Raw genomic sequence first — 15,951 nt, 5'->3', positions numbered from 1 at the left:
CAGGACATGTGCCAGGCTGTGGTAGTGCTGGTAGATGAGTGGTGCCAGGACATGTGCCAGGCTGTGGTAGTACTGGTAGATGAGCGGTGCCAGGACATGTGCCAGGCTGTGGTAGTGCTGGCAGATGAGCGGTGCCAGGACATGTGCCAGGCTGTGGTAGTGCTGGTAGATGAGCGGTGCCAGGACATGTGCCAGGCTGTGGTAGTGCTGGTAGATGAGCGGTGCTAGGACATGTGCCAGGCTGTGGTAGTGCTGGTAGATGAGCGGTGCCAGAACATGTGCCAGGCTGTGGTAGTACTGGTAGATGAGCGGTGCCAGAACATGTGCCAGGCTGTGGTAGTGCTGGTAGATGAGCGGTGCCAGAACATGTGCCAGGCTGTGGTAGTGCTGGTAGATGAGCGGTGCCAGAACATGTGCCAGGCTGTGGTAGTGCTGGTAGATGAGCCGTGCCAGGACATGTGCCAGGCTGTGGTAGTACTGGTAGATGAGCGGTGCTAGGACATGTGCCAGGCTGTGGTAGTACTGGCAGATGAGCGGTGCCAGGACATGTGCCAGGCTGTGGTAGTACTGGTAGATGAGCGGTGCCAGGACATGTGCCAGGCTGTGGTAGTACTGGTAGATGAGCGGTGCCAGGACATGTGCCAGGCTGTGGTAGTACTGGCAGATGAGCGGTGCCAGGACATGTGCCAGGCTGTGGTAGTACTGGTAGATGAGCGGTGCTAGGACATGTGCCAGGCTGTGGTAGTACTGGCAGATGAGCGGTGCCAGGACATGTGCCAGGCTGTGGTAGTACTGGTAGATGAGCGGTGCCAGGACATGTGCCAGGCTGTGGTAGTACTGGTAGATGAGCGGTGCTAGGACATGTGCCAGGCTGTGGTAGTACTGGCAGATGAGCAGTGCCAGGACATGTGCCAGGCTGTGGTAGTACTGGTAGATGAGCGGTGCCAGGACATGTGCCAGGCTGTGGTAGTACTGGTAGATGAGTGGTGCCAGGACATGTACCAGGCTGTGGTAGTGCTGGTAGATGAGCGGTGCCAGGACATGTGCCAGGCTGTGGTAGTACTGGTATATGAGCGGTGCCAGGACATGTGCCAGGCTGTGGTAGTACTGGTAGATTAGCGGTGCCAGAACATGTGCCAGGCTGTGGTAGTACTGGTAGATTAGCGGTGCCAGAACATGTGCCAGGCTGTGGTAGTACTGGTAGATGAGCGGTGCCAGGACATGTGCCAGGCTGTGGTAGTACTGGTAGATGAGCGGTGCCAGGACATGTGCCAGGCTGTGGTAGTACTGGTAGATGAGCGGTGCCAGGACATGTGCCAGGCTGTGGTAGTGCTGATAGATGAGCGGTGCTAGGACATGTGCCAGGCTGTGGTAGTACTGGCAGATGAGCGGTGCCAGGACATGTGCCAGGCTGTGGTAGTACTGGTAGATGAGCGGTGCCAGGACATGTGCCAGGCTGTGGTAGTACTGGTAGATGAGCGGTGCCAGGACATGTGCCAGGCTGTGGTAGTACTGGCAGATGAGCGGTGCCAGGACATGTGCCAGGCTGTGGTAGTACTGGTAGATGAGCGGTGCCAGGACATGTGCCAGGCTGTGGTAGTGCTGGTAGATGAGTGGTGCCAGGACATGTGCCAGGCTGTGGTAGTACTGGTAGATGAGCGGTGCCAGGACATGTGCCAGGCTGTGGTAGTGCTAGCAGATGAGCGGTGCCAGGACATGTGCCAGGCTGTGGTAGTGCTGGTAGATGAGCGGTGCCAGGACATGTGCCAGGCTGTGGTAGTGCTGGTAGATGAGCGGTGCTAGGACATGTGCCAGGCTGTGGTAGTGCTGGTAGATGAGCGGTGCCAGAACATGTGCCAGGCTGTGGTAGTACTGGTAGATGAGCGGTGCCAGAACATGTGCCAGGCTGTGGTAGTGCTGGTAGATGAGCGGTGCCAGAACATGTGCCAGGCTGTGGTAGTGCTGGTAGATGAGCGGTGCCAGAACATGTGCCAGGCTGTGGTAGTACTGGTAGATGAGCGGTGCCAGGACATGTGCCAGGCTGTGGTAGTACTGGTAGATGAGCGGTGCCAGGACATGTGCCAGGCTGTGGTAGTACTGGTAGATGAGCGGTGCCAGGACATGTGCAAGGCTGTGGTGACGATCTCCGCTTTTGGCAGCTGCCCGTGTGAATGGCTGTGCGCTGTGATTGGCTGCTTATGGCGGGGGCGGGGCGGACACACCCGGGCTGCTCCGTCTCAGGCACCAAGGAGGCTCCCGCACCTCCGGAGAAGTTGTGTCCGTGTCCTCGCTGCCCCTTCTCACCGTCCCTCCCCTTCTCTCCATCGGGTGGAACTGAACCGGTCAGATCGGACCCAGAAGCCGGCTGCAGTCACCATGTCCTCCTCGGATGATGTGGACGGGCTCCTCCGTCCTCACTATGGCTGTAAGTTAGAAGGCGGCGTGTTAACCCGTGCGGCGCCGGCGGCCTGCAGCCTGACATTGCGGGGACTGTTTGGGGTCTGATCTGTGAGCGCTTCTAGGGGTAAGAGGGGCGAGGGGGGCGCTGCCTGCCACGGAGGTGTCTCCCCGCGGGGAAGTGTCATCGCTCAGCGCCGGGTGTGGGGACGTGTCCTGCAGGGAGGGGGCGCCGCTCCTAAACTTCACTAAGTGGCCTGTCAGCCACAGCAAGGGGGGAGCTGTCAGCACCACAAGTCCCAGGAGCCCTGAGTCTCCTGTCAGCGCCTTTCTTCTGCATCTTTTTCTGTAAGATCTAATAAAGTTCTTATTGCTGCAGAAAAGTCGTGTGGCTACTGGATACTTGTAATTGGCCACTAAGTTTACATGAGCACTGGCCCCGGACTGCGCACAAATCCTGATATCTTCCAGGACTTGTCATCTGTCCACATCTGCTGATATGGTCCAATGATGGAGGAGCAGACTGCATTGTGCCATCCTCTGTTAGCCCTCCTGGAAATGATGGCGGCGCAGACTGCATTGTGCCGTCCTCTGTTAGCCTTCCTGGAAATGATGGAGGAGCAGACTGCATTGTGCCATTCCTCTGTTAGCCCTCCTGGAAATGATGGAGGCGCAGACTGCATTGTGCCATTCCTCTGTTAGCCCTCCTGGAAATGATGGAGGCGCAGACTGCATTGTGCCATTCCTCTGTTAGCCCTCCTGGAAATGATGGAGGCACAGACTGCATAGTGCCATTCCTCTGTTAGCCCTCCTGAAAATGATGGAGGAGCAGACTGCATAGTGCCATTCCTCTGTTAGCCCTCCTGGAAATGATCGAGGCGCAGACTGCATTGTGCCATTCCTCTGTTAGCCCTCCTGGAAATGATGGAGGAGCAGACTGCATTGTGCCGTCCTCTGTTAGCCTTCCTGGAAATGATGGAGGAGCAGACTGCATTGTGCCATTCCTCTGTTAGCCCTCCTGGAAATGATGGAGGCGCAGACTGCATTGTGCCATTCCTCTGTTAGCCCTCCTGGAAATGATGGAGGCGCAGACTGCATTGTGCCATTCCTCTGTTAGCCCTCCTGGAAATGATGGAGGCACAGACTGCATAGTGCCATTCCTCTGTTATCCCTCCTGAAAATGATGGAGGAGCAGACTGCATAGTGCCATTCCTCTGTTAGCCCTCCTGGAAATGATCGAGGCGCAGACTGCATTGTGCCATCCTCTGTTAGCCCTCCTGGAAATGATGGAGGAGCAGACTGCATTGTGCCAGTCCTCTGTTAGCCCTCCTGGAAATGATGGAGGCGCAGACTGCATTGTGCCAGTCCTCTGTTAGCCCTCCTGGAAATGATGGAGGCGCAGACTGCATTGTGCCAGTCCTCTGTTAGCCCTCCTGGAAATGATGGAGGCGCAGACTGCATTGTGCCAGTCCTCTGTTAGCCCTCCTGGAAATGATGGAGGCACAGACTGCATTGTGCCATCCTCTGTTAGCCCTCCTGGAAATGATGGAGGCGCAGACTGAATTGTGCCATTCCTCTGTTAGCCCTCTTGGAAATGATGGAGGCGCAGACTGCATTGTGCCATTCCTCTGTTAGCCCTCCTGGAAATGATGGAGGCGCAGACTGCATAGTGCCATTCCTCTGTTAGCCCTCCTGAAAATGATGGAGGAGCAGACTGCATAGTGCCATTCCTCTGTTAGCCCTCCTGGAAATGATGGAGGAGCAGACTGCATTGTGCCATTCCTCTGTTAGCCCTCCTGGAAATGATGGAGGAGCAGACTGCATTGTGCCATTCCTCTGTTAGCACTCCTGGAAATGATGGAGGAGCAGACTGCATTGTGCCATTCCTCTGTTAGCCCTCCTGGAAATGATGGAGGCGCAGACTGCATTGTGCCATTCCTCTGTTAGCCCTCCTGGAAATGATCGAGGCGCAGACTGCATTGTGCCATTCCTCTGTTAGCCCTCCTGGAAATGATGGAGGAGCAGACTGCATTGTGCCGTCCTCTGTTAGCCTTCCTGGAAATGATGGAGGAGCAGACTGCATTGTGCCATTCCTCTGTTAGCCCTCCTGGAAATGATGGAGGCGCAGACTGCATTGTGCCATTCCTCTGTTAGCCCTCCTGGAAATGATGGAGGCGCAGACTGCATTGTGCCATTCCTCTGTTAGCCCTCCTGGAAATGATGGAGGCGCAGACTGCATTGTGCCATTCCTCTGTTAGCCCTCCTGGAAATGATGGAGGAGCAGACTGCATTGTGCCATTCCTCTGTTATCCCTCCTGGAAATGATGGAGGAGCAGACTGCATTGTGCCATTCCTCTGTTAGCCCTCCTGGAAATGATGGAGGCGCAGACTGCATTGTGCCATTCCTCTGTTATCCCTCCTGGAAATGATGGAGGCGCAGACAGTAGTAACATCCTGGGGTCATTTTATTCAGGGATTCCAGGAGGGATAACGGAGGAAAGACTATGGTCTGATACTAGACTGGGTCGTCCGCTCTCCTGCCAGTCACACGAAACAACGGGCGCCCACTACATGTGCTTACAGTGGATCTCCACGCCCTGCTGTGCATTGGGCCCCATAGGACATGTCCTAAGCTGCACAGTGAATATAGGGTTAATGTGGAAATGGCACTGCACCTCCCCACCTGTATATAGCGTATAGTATATAGGGGCTGTGCCATGCAGCCAGAAATTACAAAATGAAGACCGCCCTGTCACTTCCTAATTCTTGGTCAGAGGCTAAGTATAGAAATGTGACTGTTGGCACTGTGACTACCCAGGAGAGCGTCAGCAGTCACATCAGAGTACACACAAACCCTCAGCCGTCCACTCAGGATTGTGTGTGTGTGTATACCTCCATATTAAAGTCTTCAGTAGCTGTTAGTTTGTACATGCTACTTTGCTGTACACTGGTTGGCACAAAGGTAATAGGAATGCCACTAAGATGACGGACACACCCAGACTGTGGGGATGACTGTTCCCCCAGATTGTTGCTGAGAACTTAATGTCACACTGTGCGATGACTATTGTGTGGATGTGAGGTACAGTTGTAGGAAGAGTTGGTGACATCTTTCTTGTTCACACTGTGGTCATATTGTGTTTTTGCAGCAGTATATGGGTATGTGCCCACGTAGCGTTTTACAAGCGTATATGCTGCGGAATTTCTGCAGCGTAAACGCTTGTGAAATGCTTGGTAATCCGTCCCTCATGGTCCCCAATGAGAATCCGCAATTTCAATGCCCATGCTGCGGATTTTTCCGCAGCGTTTTTGATGCCCTCAAAAATCCGCAGCGTGTCCATTAATTTTGCGTTTACGCATGCGGAATTGCCTTGTCAATGCAATAAAAAACGCAAGGCAATTCCGCATGTGCAAAACGCTTCTAAAACGCGCGAAAAACGCTTGCCAAATTCCGCAAGCGTTTTTCCGGGAAAGGACATGCAGAAATTTTCTGCTTCATTTCTGCAACGTGGGCACATAGCCTATCATGGATTTCTGGTACAATGCAATTTTTTAAAGGGAATCTACTATGTAATCTGACAGCAACATGAAGTAGGGATAGAGACCCAGATTCCAGCAGATATTGGTGCCGCAGTGATGATTGTCAGTTTTCTCTGTTGTAGATTGAGCAGAGCTCAGTTGTTGATCTGTGTATAACCCTGAACACACCACATCTTCCTCTGTATATTGTATAGTGACAGAGAACTGCTAATCAGTGCTTGGCGCGAGGTTGGACTAGGAGGCACGAGGCCAGTTGTCCTGCAGTGATAATCTCATGCTGATAAAATACTGATTGTATTGAAACCGCAAAACACAACCTAGTAAGTGACACATCCCTGGAATCAGGGTCTCTTCTTCTACATCATTCTGTTCTCAGATTACATAGCAAAAACCTGATGACAGATTCTGCAACGTGATTGATTTTTTCCCCATCAGACCTCTGACTATAATGGGGCTCGTTGGGCCTCTATCTTGGTCTTCCTCATTGTGAAATGCAGATGCCGCGCTGTTCTCTCCCTGCTTCCTTTGTTATCTGTGATAGATGCTCCAGTTGGATACACAAGTGCAGATCTGGATGAAGCCTTAAAAAACTAGATCCAGTAAACCAGGCGACCGGGGGATCCTGGCTGTACTCATGGAGTGCACTGTATGCTTTTTTAAGAATCTATTAAAAAAAGACCTTGTGTCACTTTTGATTAAATGTTCATAATCCCAGCAAAGCCGCCATATTTTTCTATAGAGAAAGTCTCATGTCCTCCTTTATTCTGGAGTGATATGTTGAGTCACGTATGGATCCCAGGTGCAGATACTTTATTACTTGAGGATAAGCCGTAGCTTAGGCTGTATGAAACGCGCACACTAAATCTTATCCATGAAGCCAAACAATACATGAGCATCCTCCAGCCTCCCAGAGTGTGACACTGCACGGCATGCTGGGAAGATGGCTGACATGGCGGCTTGGCTGAGGAGTAGAACCGTTTCCTGTAACTTTCCAGCTCTATTCCTTATAACCATATGCTCACTTCATAGCTGAAGAACTAAACATCCTTGTGTGACGCCAGCTGGAAAGTGTTTCCAAAGTTGTTTCCAGACCACGGCTGGGTCCAGATGGCCATATTGAGCAATGGTCCAGTCACAAATTGCTGATGTGACCGGTCTCCATGTGCCACCGTTAAATTGTATGTGTTGTTCTGGTCCATAAACCCAACCAAAGAACTGCATGCAGCCATTGTTTCCCACTCGGACTATCAGTGTGTGGAAAATCTGCTATGTGCACTGGCTATAAGGGGTCTGTGTGCTCTTCGTGGACGGTTCTTGGCACACACCCCAGATTATAAGCTCGTCTGAGCTAGCACAAAGTCTTATTCTTCCTTCATTGTAGAAAGCTGGGATATAGGCCTCTGCTTTATTACGGCTCAATCAGATGTCCATGTTTCACGTGCGCTAAAAAAGGTCAGCGTGTCGGCTTCTACCATCAGTGTTTGGTCAGCGTGTCGGCTTCTACCATCAGTGTGTGGTCAGCGTGTCGGCTTTTACCATCAGTGTTTGGTCAGCGTGTCGGCTTTTACCATCAGTGTGTGGTCAGCGTGTCTGCTTCTACCATCAGTGTTTGGTCAGCGTGTCGGCTTCTACAATCAGTGTTTGGTCAGCGTGTCGGCTTCTACCATCAGTGTTTGGTCAGCGTGTCGGCTTTTACCATCAGTGTGTGGTCAGCCTGTCGGCTTTTACCATCAGTGTTTGGTCAGTGTGTCGGCTTTTACCATCAGTGTGTGGTCAGCGTGTCGGCTTTTACCATCAGTGTTTGGTCAGCGTGTCGGCTTCTACCATCAGTGTTTGGTCAGCGTGTCGGCTTCTACCATCAGTGTTTGGTCAGCGTGTCGGCTTCTACCATCAGTGTTTGGTCAGCGTGTCGGCTTTTACCATCAGTGTTTGGTCAGCGTGTCGGCTTCTACCATCAGTGTTTGGTCAGCGTGTCGGCTTCTACCATCAGTGTTTGGTCAGCGTGTCGGCTTCTACCATCAGTGTTTGGTCAGCGTGTCGGCTTCTACCATCAGTGTTTGGTCAGCGTGTCGGCTTCTACCATCAGTGTTTGGTCAGCGTGTCGGCTTCTACCATCAGTGTTTGGTCAGCGTGTCGGCTTCTACCATCAGTGTGTGGTCAGCGTGTCGGCTTTTACCATCAGTGCTTGGTCAGCGTGTCGGCTTCTACCATCAGTGTTCTCACGTATGGATGAATAAATACAGTACAAATCTTCTCCTATCCTTCCCAATAGTAATCCTGGTCAGCAGACGGTCTGTACACTGATGCTATCTAAGCTCTGTCCATGATTTTCACGGACCCGTAGACTTGTATTGATACTTTTCATTTATGATGCCAGTAAATAACGGACATGTCTTTGTGATTTTGCATGGACACACGGACATGTGAATAGCCCCGTAGACCATAATGGGTGCGTGATCTATACGTGAAAATCAGGGATAGAACATTTATGTGAAAATCTGACATCTTGAGGCCTTATATGTATGTCCATTAGGGTGCAGTCAGATTTCTGTATAAATCGGACCTAAATGGAAACGCAGTGCAAGGGCTGGCCGTCTGCTATCCCAACCCATGTGGGAGAGATTCATGTATTGCTATTCAGCCGTCACGCTGCCCGCCAGACCGTGCACTGTGTTCTGATCTCGGTCTCTATATATAGGACCGTCTGACTGCTTCCATATAGGTGCTTTGTGTCATGAATACATCCCTATAGGTCTCATGCATACAACGTTGTAAAACGCTGTAACATGGGGTACATAGACTTGTATGCGGATGGACTTTCCTATTCCAGTGCTTTGGAGGATAGATTTTTTTCAGTTTTGCACTGCACCACCCCTGGGCTCCGCACTATGGAGCCTCAGTACAGGCCCCATGCACAAGGGTCCTTGACGGACGTCACACAACCAGATATTGCAGTATACCGATGCTACGTCACCCAATAATGAAAGGGCATATGGTCGCACTGCAGCCAACAAATTCCCAGGACAAGCAAGTCCAGCTGATTTCGATTGCTTACATCTTGCTTCATTTTCATTATCATGCTTTGCAGCATTGGCATCACGTCAGTCTTTGGCCTTTCGCCGTGTGCTCGGTCTGAAGGCGCCATGTATCCCAAGCCTTAAAAGTACAATGTAGATAACTGAGAAAGGTATTACTTCTGGAGAACCGTACAGCTGTTCCAGTCTACTGAAAAAGATCTGTTGCATCTTCGCTTGTACGTGCGGCAGAAAAGCTGCGGATCCATCTCTGCCTGAAATTATACAGGGGATACTGTATTCTGTAAGTTAATATAATGGGGATTTTTAATGTTCAAAGCAATGGACAGCAAATGTATGTTACATGCAGTGCTGGGTCTTTCCCTGCAATGGTACATAAACATTCTAGAATTATTGCGAAATATGTTAAAATTAAAATGGATCACAATTATGCAAGATGGCCGCACTACAGATCGTGTGCACACAAGCCGAATGCTGGAAGCAGCAATTTACTCCACACTGTAATTTGGAATTAAACTGGGAGTCCTTTATGAATCACTCTCTGATATATTTTGCTGCCTTTGTTTTCTGCCATTTGCAATAGGTATTGGGAACTGCAGTGAACTTGAAGGCCACGTTCGCACATTCAGTATTTGGTCAGTTTTTTACCTCAATATTTGTAAGCCAAAACCAGTAGTGGAACAGAGGAAAATGTATAATAGAAACACGTCACCACTTCTGTATTTATCACCCACTCCTGGTTTTGTCTTACAAATACTGAGGTAAAAAACTGACCAAATACTCAACGTGTGCACGTGGCCTATATGGAGACGTTCTCTTGGGACTTTTAGTTTGTGGACCTATTGAAATCAGAGTATTTTGTTGTGGAAATACAGCGATGTTACAGCACAGTTTACCTTTTAGGCGAAGTTCCCACAATGCGATTTTGGTGAGTTTTTGACGCTGCGTATTTTTGCTGCATCAAAAACGCAGCGTCTTCCAGTTCCAACAAAGTGGATGGGATTTATAGTAATCTCGTGTCCACTGTACTTTTATGTTCCTCAGCGTAAACTGACCTGCGGTGCGAGTTTCAAATCCGCAGCAGGTGAATTTCTGTTTCGGTTACGCTGAGTTTTCTGTGTTCATTTTCCCCATAGACTTGCACCAGATACAGAAAATCCAAAGGTAAAAAACACACGTGTTTTAGAGCTTTTCCACGGCAGAAACGCATCAAAAACGCATGGAATCCGCACCTAGGTATTTCAATAATGTTTTTTTCAAAGCCAAAAAGGATCAAAAACAAAACCGCTTTGCTTAAAGCATGACACCAAAAAATGACAAAAAACGCAGTGTCAAAAACGCAATAAAAACACATGTTAAAAAACACAATGAAAAAACCGCAAGTAACCTAATTTGTACAATAGGTGCAGAAATGGGACGGAAATTCTTCAGCATCAAAAGCTCACCAAAATCGTAGTGTTACGTACAAAGGATGAAATCCAAGGTGATGTTCACAGTATTAATTGACATTACTGCTGATTTCATATCTGCAGCGCTGCTGAATTTATGCTGTAGATTTTATTTGCCACATGAAAATGAAATTTTGCGAAATGTCATTCACAATGCTGCATGGAGTATATTCTGCACCCATTACTGGGGTGGAAAATGGTATGGTATGTGAAAGTACCTTTAGGGGTTGTCAATCCTTGGGCTACGAGTCTGTAGTCAGTCTGTGACTGCAGACTTGTGAATCCTCACAACGCCGGCTGGTGCCTGCAGGGCAAGTATCTGGGCCCTGAGCAGGCGGGGGGCCCACTCAGTCGGCCACCCCGCTGGGCTAAGGGCGGAGGAGAGCGGTGCCAGTGCCCGCCCTTCTCCCCTACTTGCTCAGGGCCCCGGCAGCCGGATACTTACCTCTCCCCGTGTCTCCGCAGATCCGCTGTCTTCCTGCTGTGCGCTCCCTGTGACGTCTCAGGTCAGAGGGGGCGGTAACTTCTTTCCACCGCGCCCTCCCCTGAGCCGTCACAGGCAGCGCAGAGTGGAGTGACATCCTGCATGGGGCATTATATGGGGGGGGGGGGTGATATCCTGCATGGGGCATTATATGGGGGGGGTGACATCTTGCATGCGTCATTATATGGGGGGGTGACATCCTGCATGGAGCATTATATGGGGGGTGACATCCTGCATGGGGCATTATATGGGGGGGGGTGATATCCTGCATGGGGCATTATATGGGGGGGGGTGATATCCTGCATGGGGCATTATAAAGAGATGGGGGTGATGTCCTGCATGGTGCATTATAAAGAGGGGGGGTGACATTCTGCATGGGGCATTATATGGGGGCCAGTATCCTGTATGGAGCGTTATAAGGGGACCAGTATCCTGTATGGAGCGTTTTATGGGGGCCAGTATTCCGTATGGAGCACTTTATGGGGCCAGTATACTGTGTGGAGCGATTCGCCGGTTTCTGAGCTATTGTGGAATTTACCATAGATATCACTCATGTAATGTAAGAAGTGAAATCTTTGCATTGTAATATATATATATATATATATGTATATATATATATATATATTATAATATAATTTCTCTGCGGTATCTCTGCATCATGAATTGTGGTATGTGTTAAATGGGCCCACTGAGACTTTTTCGCCCTGGGCCCAGAAAAGCCTGGAGCTGGCCCTGGGTGCCTGGTATGTTGAAGTACAGACCTGTAGCCCAAGGCTGCACAACCCCAGTAAAGGTGGTCAGTCTGTGACTGCAGACTTATGAATCCTCACAATGCTGGCTGGTTCTCTGGTGCCGGCTCTAGAAGCTGCAGGCGCATGACCACAAGTATGTGATTTGCATACATGCGGTCACCTACCAAGTCAATGTGTATTGAGCGAGGCTGGACATGTCTAGTTGGAATATGGCTGGAAGTGTGCAAATTGCATACTTGCAGTCACATGACCGCCACTTCCGGCATCGGAGAACCCTCACGGTGCGCAGTGCGCGTGATATTTGGATTCACAACTCTGCAGTCACATACAGTAACTGCAGACTTGTAGCCTAAGGCCAGACAGCCCCTTTAAAGAGGATTTTTTTACTTAAACCTGAGTACCTCCACCAATTGGTGCTGATTAGTGATGAGTGAGCACGCTCGGGTGCTTACCGAGTATCTTCGGCATGCTCGTATATTATGTTCGATTCCCTGCGTCTGCATGATTTATGGCTGTTACACAGTCTCAACACATGCAGAGATTGCCTGTTTGTTAGGGAATCCTCACATGTGTTGAGGCTGTCTTACAGCTGTAAATCATGCAGACGCAGGGACTTAAACATAATATACGAGCACGCCGACTGTGCTCGGTTTAAGGGTTAAACGAGCACACTCGCTCATCACTAGTACTGATACATTGATTCTGGAACATTTCTTCTTTTTCTTTTGTGCCCCTCCTTTTCAAAGTTATTCCCTTCCAGCAATAATGGTGCAAATTTTCCCTTCAGCCAACTGGGCGTATACCACAAAACTGTGGATGCGGCCATGTTTAGAATGGCCTGCATCAGAGGAAAAAAAGCAAGTACCCACAGAGAAGTTCTGTGTTGTACACCCAGTTGGTTGAAGGGAAAATTTGCACCATTATTACCGGGGGGGGAGCATAACTTGGGAACAGAAGGGCACAGAAGAAAAACTGTGCTGATCCACTAATTCTGGAACAAAGTGGAGATGCTACAAAGATTAACTCCTTAAATTGGCCATATACTTTAGTGTGCTGACTTCTCATTGATCTTTTGAATGTGTTTTGTATGAGGAGAGGGGAACAAGGGTCTGTTTACACGAACCGACCTGTGGCTCATGACGATTGCCGATCAATAAACCTTTGCCAATCAGCGGTCGATTAATATCCTGTGTACACAGGCAGACCGAGGTAAACGATGAGCACTGAGCGATCTGTAATAAATCGCTCAGTGCATAGGCTGCCATTGTTCTCACAACTGTGATTCCTGTTTACACAGGACGATGCACCGCCGACAACAATGATCTTTTATTCTACACAAAACATAATTTCAGCCTATGAACCAGTGTTTTGCTCTTTCATTGGGTGATCAGCCACCAGGTTTACAAGGATTATCGTGGAACAAGCGTTCCTAAGAATATGCGTGAATAATAATTTTTCAGTGTAAATACACCTTAAGTCGCTGCCATACCCCCACATGATTATTATTCTCCCCTGAAAATAACAGGCTCAGATATGTAGACATCTAACACGCCATGTACATTAAATGGCCGTGGGTTTAGCAGATAGTAATGGAATGGGTTTAGTCACTGACTTATAGGCCACTGTTGGGAACACATACGAGGCGGCCATATTGGGTGCTGAACCAGAAGTGAGGCATGTGGTAGCCGCTCTGCTCTTAGTTGTCATTCACATGTTTTACTGCTGTTGTGGTTGTATTCTGGGAGTTTTTAGTCACATGAAAGTAAGTAACACACCACACTTGTGTTTATCATGTAAAAAAAAAGAAACCTTTTAGGCCTCTTTCACACGTCCTGATGTTTCTGGTACTGAAAAAAACAGTACTGTTGCTATCCGTGTCCGTGTGTCGGTATGTACCATTCGTGGGGCATCCGTGTGCTGTCCGCGTGCTCCATCACTGTGACACTTACTGGAATAGAATGCAGAATAGAATGACAGATGTTTAGGTGTTAGATGTGCAAAGATAGAGAATAGAAAGATGATAAATAGATAGAAACATGTCAGTGAAATATATAACCAGTGCTTTGTGTGTGTAATTTTCGGTACTTGTATTTAGCAAAAAATAAATAAATAATTGAAAAAAATGGCTTGGGGTCCCCCTTATTTTTAATAACCTGCTAAGGGGAAGCAAACAGCTATGAGCTGGTCTTAGTCTGGGAAGGGGAAATAAACATGGAGCTTCCCAGCCTATTAATATGAGCTCACAGATGTATGCTTAGCCTTTACTGGTTATTAAAAAGGGGGGACCCTAGAAAAAAATGAAGTGTCTTTTTTTTGGGGTCCCTGCTTTTTAATAACCAGTAAAGGACAGCTGTGAGCTGATATTAATAGGCTGGGAAGGTCTATGGATATTGGCCCCTTCCCAAACTAATAAGACCAGCTCACAGCTGTCTTCTTTCCCTTAGCTGGTTATTAAAAATAAAGGGGACCCCATAACATTTTTTTTTGCTAAATACAAGTACTGAAAACTACACATGCAAAGCACTGATTATATATCTTGCTGACATATTTCTATTTATATATTTGCACATCTAAACATGTCATTTCTATTCTGCATTCTATTCCGGTACGTGTCATACAGACTGCACACGGATGACACTTTTTGTCATCCATGTGTGGGGATGTATTACCGTCCGTGCTGCTGGAAAAAAACGGACATGTCCACGTGTGGGTCACACGGACACACGGTCCTTGTGAACACATGGACATGTGTGCAGACTTATAGACCCATTTAATGGGTCTACGGGTAAGTGTCTCCAGTACGTATGAAAACTGTCACCACTTGTACTGGAGATGCTGAAGTTTGAAGGGGGCCTTAGAATAACTGAATTGATTTTAGAGGTGAGCGGTCACCACTTCTGACAAGTTTGCCTAAAAAAATACATTGTTTCATAGAACTTTGTGTTGTCACGTTCCTCTGGTAAGAAGATATTGACAACTTGGGCATAAGAACGGGAATAACAAGCCCTGTTCACATGCATCGGAGAGAGAACGTGAGTGAATACTGTGGCACAGAACTGGTGCCTAAAGCCTCCTCAAATCCTAAGTATGTGAATGGGTCATTACAGTGAGACTCAACTTTTACCCAAACTGTAGGGTGGTAATAACAGAGATTTTGCAACTCTCTTCCTTTTTTTTTTAGACCTTTTAGAGAACTGTGTCAGCAGAGAAATCCAGCTCTCCTGCCTGCTCTGCTGGTCAGCAGGAACCAATATGTGAATATTGTCTTGCTGGTGCTAGAAAGAGGCAAACATTTTAGACATTTTCTATGAAGTGGCAATATTCATCTATGGAGATGAGAGTAACCCTTTAAAGACAGTCAGAGCTCTACTTTAATTTCTGTTTCTAGCACTTTTTTAGCTGTGTGGACAACCCCTTTAAGTTTCATAGAGAAACTTCTTTTTTCTAGCGTCTTTTCTTGAAACCATGATGTAATCTGTCAGTGTTGTCACCGTTTCCTTCTGCCTTATCAAGAAATGTCTGGCTTGTGTGTCAAAATGATTCTTTTAAGTCCTGGATCTCCTCCAAGATCAGACTTGTGACTTCACATGGGGTTCTGTAAGATATAACAGAGGAATATGTCAAATGTGAGACCAGATACATTAACTGCTGACCTGCTGGACATTTTTGACATGTATATGTGCTGGAAAATGTGAGGAAATGTATGCTTATGCCAGAAAATGACTGACCCCTTCTTATTTGAAGCTAACTGGGGGACCCCTCTTCCATAATAGGGGTCTTCTATTCCGTAGGAAATATGGACAGGTTATCAGTAGGGTTGAGCGAGTATGTTCTGTCCGAGTATGCTCGGGCCGAGCTCCGAGTATTTATAGCTGCTCGGTGATATGGTTGAATCGCTCCCGTGTGCATGATTTGCAACTGTTTGACAGTTTTATTACATGTGAGGAATGTGTAAAAATAGACATTCCTCACATGTAATAAAGCTGTCAAACAGTTGCAAATCATGCACACGGGAGCGATTTAACCATATCACCGAGCAGCTGTAAATACTCGGAGCTCGGCCCGAGCATACTCGCCGAAAGGGTAAATAGAACATACTCGCTCACCACTAGTTATCAGTAATAGTCACAGAAAAGCCCTTAGGGTATGTTCACACTGAGATTTTTTCCCCCCATTTCTTGAGCAGATCCGCTCAAAAGAATCTCCCTATTCGTTTCTATAGAAAAACAGCTTGCTGTTCATGCTTTTGAGCTTCTTTTAAATGCTTCAGGCTGTCAAAAATGTCTAGTTGGAGAAAA

The 15,951-nt window shown here is 48.2% G+C and overlaps 1 protein-coding gene across 1 annotated transcript in view; it reads left to right on the top strand.

Annotated features, from left to right (window-relative positions):
* The first annotated feature begins 2,190 nt into the window (after nucleotides 1-2,190).
* IQGAP1 (IQ motif containing GTPase activating protein 1) overlaps nucleotides 2,191-15,951 on the top strand; it is a 160,904-nt gene continuing 147,143 nt past the window's right edge. The window contains exon 1 of the mRNA XM_073653145.1: nucleotides 2,191-2,425. Within this exon, the coding sequence (XP_073509246.1) occupies nucleotides 2,377-2,425 (49 nt within the window). The 5' untranslated portion in view covers nucleotides 2,191-2,376. The remainder of the gene's footprint in view (nucleotides 2,426-15,951) is intronic.

The sequence above is a fragment of the Phyllobates terribilis genome, unplaced genomic scaffold (genome assembly GCF_046119375.1).
Source record: "Phyllobates terribilis strain yellow unplaced genomic scaffold, ASM4611937v1 Scaffold_11__3_contigs__length_659146591, whole genome shotgun sequence".
Lineage (NCBI taxonomy): Eukaryota > Metazoa > Chordata > Amphibia > Anura > Dendrobatidae > Phyllobates > Phyllobates terribilis.
The sequence above is the reverse complement of the archived record's forward strand: the minus strand, read 5'-3'. Positions and strand labels throughout refer to the sequence as shown.